Consider the following 10,000-nt stretch of genomic DNA (forward strand, 5'->3'; position numbering starts at 1 on the left):
GCAGATAGATTGCAGTTTAAATTGTGCCTTGTAAGCATGTCTCTAGCCTGACTTTTATTGTAGCCCTCGTTTTCCTCTTGTAATACAGTACTATCAAGAGGAAAATGAGGACCACCAGACCCAAAAACAAAGAGCTAACAGTAAGCATCAATAAAGCCTGCGCTTCCAGGACCCCAAGGCAATGCCACGGCGCATCACGGCAGCGATTAAGGCAAAGGGAATCAAACCTTTGAAGATTGACATATCGTTTTAAAAATGCCATCCATCCATCCATCTTTTTTTCCATGCAAAACACTGGGAAGTATGCATGGTCATTTCTTCACATTCTAATTTTTGGACATCCTGTTTTTATGGGGTTTATGAGCTGGAAGCTAAAATAATGTAAAGATAAACAAATAAATTAAATTAATAATAATTGATGTTATAGTTTCTTGTGCAGTTATTTTTTCAAGAACGTAAAGCCTGCCACGCTATGAGCTCAAAGTTTGAACCCACGTTAAACAAAAAAAAACATGCTTTCTACATTTTGGCCACAATATTTTGCTAATTTAAATATGGTCACCAGTAGTATATCCAAATTACAATGTCTATATACCTTAACAATGGTGAAGCCGTGTGCCTTCCAGCATAATGCCTCCTCATACAGCAAGGACGGCGCCAACACCTCCCTCTCAGGCGTGCATTGTCAGCCTGCATCTGGAATACTTCAGAAACTGTATTTCTTTGGCTTGGTGTCGCAAACATCTTGCTCGTTTCCAAAAATCGGAAATAAATTTTAGCGCGTGAAGTCCTGCGTGAGTGGGTGACGTCAGTACGCTGGTGCACGTATAATGTTGCGTTCAAGTGCTTAATGGAAAATCATCAACTCTTCCACTCCCGCACAGTCACAACGTGCTTTAGAACCGAAACATGGCACCATTTGATTTTACGTTAATCGGTGCTCGGAAGTACTGACCCAAATCGGTCCATGCCACAAAAAGCACAGTTTTCGGTACCCAGCCCTAATTGTATACAATATAAACAACATAAAATGCGCCCGGGAGGTTTCACAGGATTTAAAATAGAAGCTAAACAAATTAGATTAGCTAAAGAGGTGGAATCAGCCGAATTGATAAAGATGATGTCACTTCACTTCTACAATATTTGTTTGAGTCTAAAGTGACGGTGGAAGTGTGGGTAAAATAAAACGGCGGACCGATGATTACAAGTTGGTTCGGCTTGAAAAAAATGGCGGACTGACTATGACGAAAGGGGACGCTAGACGTCGACGAATGAAGAATGACTGACCATCAAAAATATGTAAAATGCCCATCTCTTTTCCTTACCTTCTCAACTGTGAGCTTTGGCGAATGGCCAGCTCATGCATCATTCCATACAGAAACACGACTGGGCACTTCAGAAGCTCCCTTGTGCTTATCAGAGTCAGACTCTACAATAACAACCTTGTTACTGCACCCAATTTACCACCATCCTCAATCAAACATCGTCTGTCATCTTAGACTGACAAGCTCTCTTTTTAATCTGGCCTAAGTAGTCACACACAATCTTACCTTAAAAAAGCTGTATATTACACAGTTTGCACATTTTTATTCCACTTTTACCAACCTGTCCATGCTGCTTTAACCTGTACTGCTATAACACTTGAATTTTCCCTGATGAAAGGAATATTTTCTCATCTTTTTGAATTGATTACCCAACATTAATGTAACATGACTTTGTTTTTCAATTCTCAGGTCTGTTTGGTCATGGAATATGCGGAATGTGGCTCTTTATATAACCGTAAGTCATTTTATGTTTTTTAAAAAGTTGCACTTGGATGTCGCTTTGAGTAACATCAATTTGCTAATATTTACTCCTCTTTTACAGTGAACATAAAAAGTTTACACACCTCTCTTGAAATGCTAGGTTTTTGTGATGTAAAAAAAAATTGATGAAAGCTAGAGCTGCGAGGAGCTAGGAGCTAGGGCCCTTGCAACACTAGCCACGTTGAAGTACTGGCACTTTTGGGTACTGTCAGGATAATAACCCTTTACATGCCCCAGAACGGATATTGTGACTTTTTGGCAAAGGGCTTGGCCATTACGGTGCCACAAAGTCTGATGATCACCGTGACAATAAAAGCTGCTTTAACACCTTTAAGACGATTTTTTTTCTTAGATGATTTTCTCCAAGCGGGTTAACCAGATCTACCTCTTATTTGCTCAGAAGAGTGTTTTGGCCTTCATGATGTTACAACACGAAGTGTTGAAGAACAATGTGGATGTGGCAGCGCACTGTTTGCCAAGGAAACCACACCAATTTTGAGGCCCTGAACATGCACAAAAACTCATGAAATTTATATGAAACATGTGGCCTAGCAAAATGAGCAATACTTTTACGCCCAATTCACGCTGACTGCGGAACAGACGCGGTGCATTTTCCGTACGGCCGCAAGGAATAGAAAGCATTCAAGTCTGCGAGTCAATTCACACCAGCTATGTATGCGGTGTGAAAGGAATGCGGTGTGAAAGGGATGCGGCGCTGCGGAAGGTTTCCGCAAGCGTTCTATTTTTTCTGGACACATGAAGCTAAACAAATTACACGAGCTGGACAGAAAGTCGAACGTCGGCATCAAGGTAGATCCGGTATATTTCAAAATAAAATAATTTTTGGGGAGGGAAGATAGCTAACTACATAGCATGACATTTAAGACAAAAAAAACGAGCTCAGAATAAATTAAACATAACAAAATAACACCATTTAAACTCAAAACGTACTTACCCATGGTAGAAGAGCCATGGTAGAAGTCACAATAATAATGTCCAAAAGCATATCGATGTGACAACAGGCAAGTGTGGCTATTGTTTACCATTTTATTAACATTGAATTTTATTGTGAACTCAACTCTCCAGCGTGAACGACTGGGATTTTGTGGTCTGTTGGTGTGAATTGCAGTCCGTGCGGATGCCGTACGGAAAACGCACCGCGTCTGTTTCGAAGTCAGTGTAAATTGGGCGTTAGTGTATTGTGCCATTAAAAAAAGACTCACTAGAGCCCCGAATTTTTTTTTAACAAAGTAACCCTGGTTGTACTTTTCAGCAAGATCTACGAAAATGTTGAGGTATATGAAGGAGCCCAAGACCTACAAAAAGTCTCTTTGAGCCATATGCTAAAATGAACAGCAAGTGAGCTACGAATTTTTGAATCCCCGATTTTTGCACAATTACAGGGGACATACTACTACTGTATACTACTAATATTACTTTCCCACTTCTCTTAAACGTTTCATCTGATTGACTTGAAACTTGGCCTTAACCATGTGAAGACGTGGGACAAAAACAGGGGAAAATTTTTGAATTTTTTAAATACAGTACTATATAATGGAGTGGGGATCAAATCTTGTGTTTCATATTTCCTTCGCCACAAAACAAAACTCCCCTGTACAAGCGCAAAAAAATCCCAAACGTCACATGTATATTAACAGTCACGACCTGAATGTATCAATACGATATTTGACTATAAATATAGCGCCACCTATTGGTGACAATATTTTTTTTTCATCTGCAGTTGAACAGATCCAGGTGAAAACTTGTCAGAATAGCCTTAATATGTTGATTATGCCTCAGACGGATAACTGTAACTTCGGCAATGGCAGTGCCGCAAATCCTGATGATCCACCGTGACATTAAAAGATAATCCTGTCTTTTCAAAACTTCACATATTTGATGAGAGTCCAAGCCTGAAGACATCTACAAACGTCATCAGAGTAGTAGTGCCACTTACTGGCAAAATAACATTTTGTTTTAAAATATATATATTTTTTCATGTCTTTCTCCTCGTGGGTTAACCAAATCATCATATTTGCTTGGAAGAGTGTTTTTAGTCTTCATGATGCTGAAAGTAGGGATGCATGATAATGCTATTTTCAACCAATACGATAAACCAATAATTTAGAAAGTGCCAATGTTGATAACCGATAAGTAAGCCGATAATTGTTTGCAAAATGAACTTGAATACAAATATACTTTCGAGTCCTACTATAAGTCTAACATGCACAAATACATTGAAACGTTGTGTAAAGCACCATGAAGCTGAATTTTATTGATATATCTGCTTCAAAGACAACCAGTAAATCATATCGAGTTTGCCAAAACAAAACAGTCATGTTTTAAAAATGGGTAACATTTTTGGGAGACACAGTAAAGATAGCCCACACTGGCAACTGCCACGTCACCATGATGCATCTTCTGTGAACACGAGGTCGCGCGTAATTATGATGTCACAAATATGCAACACTACCAAAGGACAGGGATGAAGAGTTGGGCGCAACTTGAGCCACAACAGATGGGCCAATGCGGTAAGTCTATTATTATAAGCGGCTTTCTTTATTATCTGGTTCATCTGTATGATGTCATATTGGTTAATAATTGCCGATATTTATTGGCCAATTTCTTTATTATCTGGTTTATTTGTATGACGTCGAATTGGTCGATAATTGCCGATATTTATCGGCCACCGATATAATTGTGCATCCCTAGTTGAAACACTGTTTTCATTTTTCGTGAAACTCTGTTGCCATGGCAACACATTATTCACCAAAAAAAACCCACTGATGACACTTTGCACGCGCATCAATCCTAGAAAAATAATATTTTAATGATTTGTGATATTTTTGAAAAAATGGCTCAGTAACGCCCCTACATATTTTCAACAAAGCAGCCCCATTTTCACTTAACATCTACAGAAAGTTGGAGGCATATAAAAAAATTCCAAGACCTACAAGTCTCTTGGAGCCATATGTTAAACCCAACAGAAAGTACGCCATTTTAGATTTACTTTCAAATTTTGCCCCATTTTTTTTTTGCCCATTACAGAGGTCAGATTTTAAACAACTCTACTACCACAGATTTGACCCGATTGCCTTGAATCTTTAAATGTTTCATCGAAAGATGTTCCTGATGAAAAGTAAGAGCAAAACATTTTATGTGCTGGATGCTGCTGTTGTGGATACACGCTGTTTGCCAAGAAAAATTATGCTGATTTGGTAGTCTAACTTGCATGAAAACTCATTAAATTTTTAATACACAAGCCTGTCAAAAAACCTGAAATAATCCATATATAAAGTTTGATTGTGCCATTTTCAAAAAATTCGAATTCCAATGTGCCATGGCTGCGAGGGCCCTTTATAACTGCTCGTAGGTCTAGTTTAACTTAGGTTCATGTTTTTAATATCACAAAAAACTGAAATGTTAACAGGGATGTTTAGACTTTTTATATCCACTATAAATGTACAGTAGTTATGTCAACACCTTTTATAGAAATGCACATCTGTCTCTTGTCACTGCCAGTCCTGCACAGTGCTGAGCCGCAGGCACCCTACACAGCCTCCCATGCTATGAGCTGGTGTCTACAGTGTGCCCAGGGGGTTGCTTATCTGCATGCCATGAAACCAAAGGCATTAATTCACAGAGATCTCAAACCACCAAAGTAAGCTGATTTAAGATGATGCACAATGTAAATCCCAGTAATATTTCCTTCTTATTTCACTAGCATAGTGTTCCTATTTTCTTGTAGATTAATATACATTGTGTAACCAAAACGTTCCTAAATTTCATCTAAAGGCATCAATCATGACAAATTGGAGCAGATTTTTTTAAGGCACAAGTCAGAAAGCAAAGCACAGGAATGATGATAATCCATGGACACAGAAACTGGTGCATGAACAAACAGCTCACCCACAACCATCAATTTCCTGTGGCTATCCATCCATTCATTCATTTTCTTATGTGTATGGAAAGGGTAGACTACTTCCCCAAAAAACAGTAGAGTCACAGTTGAAGTACCCCAAGCAGTAAAGCACAGAATTTCCTCTCCACGGGAACTTGTCCAGCTCTTCTGGGGCTATGCCAGGGCATTCCCACACCAGGCGGAGACTCCTACCAGTGGAATGTGCCATGACCAAGCGTCTCACCCTATCTCCAACGAAGAGCCCAGACACCCTGTAGAGGAAACTCGTTTCGACCGCTTGTATTCATGATCTTTTTCTTTTGGCCACGATCACAGGCCGTAACCATAGGTGAAGTTGGGAGCATACTGTAACTTTGCCTTGTCGGCTGATATCTTTCAGTAGGATAGAGCGGTAGAGACTTGAGACCCCACTTGGGGTAGGATCTCTTCCTGGACCTGAGAGGGCATTTCTTCATTTTCCGACTGAGAACCATGGCCTCAGATTTGGAGTTGTTGATTCTGATCCAAACCGCTTCACGCTTGGCTGTAACTTGCGCCAGTGAGAGTTGAAGATGGCTTGATGAAGCCAACCGTATTACATCATCTGCAAAAGGCAAAGGAGTAAGGCCACCAAACCTGACGCCCTCAACGCCTCAGCTGCTCGTAGAAATTCTGTCCATAAAAGTTTTGAACAGAATCAGTGACAGTGCAGCCTTACTGCTGGTTATGCAGACTGACACCAGTTGTACAGGGACTGGACAGACCATATGGGATGGTGTGATACACCCTACCCGGAGCAACCCACACAGGACTTCACACGTTTCAACGTCCTCTCAAAGTCCATAAAGCACATGTAGACTTTTTGCGCCGCCTGAGACACAGGAAGCTGGACCAGAATTTTCTTAAAGTGGTCCAGTGTACCGAGAGCCAGCTTCCGTTGCCATGGGTCAGCCCACCAAGGTCCATGCCATTATCTGCCACCCTTGCACCCACCCACAGCTGATGAGTCTATGGGTAGGGGGGCCCACATTATCTCTACCACAGGTGGATGCACCTGATTTTAAAAATACAACTTTTAGATCCCAATGGTCACTAAAATTATTTTTATTCTATTTCAATTCAGTTTCTCTTTGCGGCTGGGTGCCAAATGTCCCATGTGGTATGCTGACTAGTGGTTTAGGACTGCTGTGTTAACTCTTGTGAAGATAGTTAAAGCAATGACAATTTTCAGTGTATCTACTACCCTTACTGTCTGCCTGCCAAGCCCATTAAAAGGGGAATATTTGGCCTACACTTTTTTTCATGTTTTCTCTGACTGCAAAAATTATACTAAACGGACTAATTCAGCTGTTATTTCAATATGTTTGTCCTGATAAAAGACAATTAAGCATAGCATTTATACTGACGTTTCTGATCCTTCTCCACAGTTTACTTCTGGTGTCTCGTGGTACTGTGCTGAAGATATGCGACTTTGGAACAGCTTGTGACATCCAGACTTACATGACCAACAATAAAGGCAGTGCAGCTTGGATGGCCCCAGAAGTGTTTGAAGGTGAGCAGACGGACAATTTATAATGGAATACAGGACAGAAAGTAAGTATGATGGATACAATTAAATAAGTAATGTATTGCATCTGTTGAAGTTAGGGTGCACTCGCACTCTGTAATTGTGCCGTGCTTGGACCCACTTGGGCCCCTCAAGTCCGGCAACTTTGGGTAGTGTGATGTCTATGATCAGTATTCTGGGTGGATGGTGGCGACCAACCGACATCCAGCGATTACTATGAGTATGCCAATGCTTGCTTAAAAACCGAATGGCAGGTTCTATTTTGGAATAAAAATACAGCTCAAGTGCTTTTTATGACATTCAGAACTTACTTTCCTGTGTTTTGGGGAAGCTCAATGTGCTGTATTGTCTAAAAACCCACTAAGTACTAAGTCAGTAAATGTTTATTTAAGCAGACAAATAACATCCACCATTAGGCCACTAGATGGTGCATTAACAGAAGAAATAAAGATCATATCACAGCCACCATTCAATACTGTGTAGGTCTGCAAAAAAAAAAAAAGTCGGTTTATAAAACATGGACGGTCTAAACATAGTTCCAGCTTAGCTTTGAGGCAGAAAATTTTAGTCGCCCAGTTTTTAATTTCGATTTATCCGACTTGTTCGCCTTTTTCCCCCCCAACCCTAAATAATATAGAAAAAAACACGTAATAAAGTGAAATGACATTCAATACAATGGATGTTAAATAATTAGACAATGATACATATATGAAAGTGAAGTTGTACTAAAATGTGTTACTTGAACACTGGTACCCCACACACCAGTCCTTTGCTTTAACTACTAGACCATTGCCTTAGAAAAACCTGTGACATGGTATGTATTTGAACTGAATAATGCGGTATAATAAAGCTGTCGTTGAATTTGCTGAATGCCATATGAATCATATGAATGAGTGAATTTTGTCATTGAAAATATGGAATAATTTAGGAAAAAAACTTAACCGCATTCATCATTCACACAAAGAATAGGAATAACAAACATTTAAGGTTGTATCGGAGAGTTGGGAGAGCACAAAATATTTTCTTGCTCCTGGGGGGGACGTAACAAAAAATAATTGAAGCACTGGGCTAATGACATAACCTCATGTGATTACAGTATTTGAATGTTTGTGTATTCCTCAGGCAGTAACTACAGTGAAAAATGTGATGTGTTCAGTTGGGGCATTATCCTATGGGAGGTCCTCACACGCAAAAAACCCTTTGACGAGATTGGTGGTTCAGCATTTTGTATCATGTGGGCTGTCCACAGAGGTGAGTGTCCTGTATCAACAATATGCATATGTTTTCTTCCTTATAAATGCAATTAAAAACTTAACGCTGAGAGACACTTTGCTACCTTAATCAAGTGTTTCCTTTCAAAGTGGGAGAAACCATTACTGAAGATGAATTATACACACTTTTTGGAAAAAAATAATTTAGTATCAACTAAGGGCAATAAAGCAGCCACATTTCACATTCTCTCTTTTTTTCCCAGTCATAATTGAACAGTCAATTTGGAACTTGTTTAATGCATTTTGGTAAGCCTTTGGAACAGCTGTAAATATGTCAATACATTTGTATACACTTCAATTTACAATAGATTATTGATCATAGTTTAGTCTGATGTATAATTGTAATAAATATTAAATGAATCATGTTTTTCTCCTATTAATTCCTTGAATGAAGAAACATATTTTTGAAGACATTTAAAACCCATCTTTGTGAACCAGAGTAACATCAATTCACTTTCCATCATTCTGAAAGTTTGTTTGAGGTATGTTTTTTTCTCATTGTTAGATCTCCTTATTTCAATATAATTAAGTTCATTCACATAACATTTTTCAGGACCTCTTAATCAAACAATAATTGGTGGATCATGCCCATCTGTAGTACCAGCCATTCAACTGTAACGTCCCATTTAGTACTGCACTCAGTGCTGGCTGTAGCTAATGTGGCGCTCGAGGCGAGATTTTATTTGGCACCCCATCCCATCGACAATTTACATAGCTTACAAGAGAAGTTGAATTTTTAACATTGTCTATATTGTATAAGATAATGTCATACAATTTAAAACATAAAATGGAACCTTTTCTTCATTTTGTGACAGTTTTTCATTGGTGTCAAATAATGCGAGTGACACCTAATTTTATTGGATTTTATTTATTTATTTATTTTAAAAGCCCCAAAATTTGACCTATTTCTCCCATTTTTCCTTCTCTTTTTTTCTTCCCTCATCTTTGTTTCTTCCCCGTGCTCTGGACAGTTTTGGTCATTTTGACAAGTTCACAAAGTCCTATGGGGCAGGGCTCTACACTAACTTTTTAGCACTGGTGCTACCAACTTTTTCAGTTGCACTGCACAGGATTTGGTCAGACCCTTTTTAGAGAGAGGTACAGCATGACCATATTAGCTGATGTATAGCCATCTCATTTTGCATACTGCCATATGACTAAAACATTGACAGTGACTCAAGATATGATACTTACAAAATATTTTACTGTAACAAGAACTGTCTGCAACAAGCAGCGGCTGGCAAAACAGCTCAATTATTTTATGTACCTTTAAAATATGACATTAGGGGGAAAAAATGATTTGATTTTGTGAACATTATTTTGTTCAACACAGAGGGTCCAGCTCTTATATAGCAAGGCTTCCTTCCCCTTTGGAAAAGCAAAGCTTCACTACCTGCCTATCAGATCAGTGTATTCCCAACCGAGGGCACGTGAGCACATTGCAAGGGTATGTGGA

The 10,000-nt window shown here is 39.2% G+C and overlaps 1 protein-coding gene across 2 annotated transcripts in view; it reads left to right on the forward strand.

Annotated features, from left to right (window-relative positions):
- The window catches only part of LOC147163292 (mitogen-activated protein kinase kinase kinase 7-like), a 51,217-nt gene that overhangs the window by 11,510 nt on the left and 29,707 nt on the right, over positions 1 to 10,000 (forward strand). For both annotated transcript variants that reach the window (XM_086094900.1, XM_086094901.1), the window contains exons 4-7: positions 1,734 to 1,779; positions 5,328 to 5,466; positions 7,134 to 7,258; positions 8,396 to 8,524. In XM_086094900.1, the coding sequence (XP_085951026.1) occupies positions 1,734 to 1,779; positions 5,328 to 5,466; positions 7,134 to 7,258; positions 8,396 to 8,524 (439 nt within the window). The remainder of the gene's footprint in view (positions 1 to 1,733; positions 1,780 to 5,327; positions 5,467 to 7,133; positions 7,259 to 8,395; positions 8,525 to 10,000) is intronic.

Source organism: Leptonotus elevatus, chromosome 14 (assembly GCF_054856555.1).
Source record: "Leptonotus elevatus isolate MCC_2025b chromosome 14, RoL_Lele_1.0, whole genome shotgun sequence".
Lineage (NCBI taxonomy): Eukaryota > Metazoa > Chordata > Actinopteri > Syngnathiformes > Syngnathidae > Leptonotus > Leptonotus elevatus.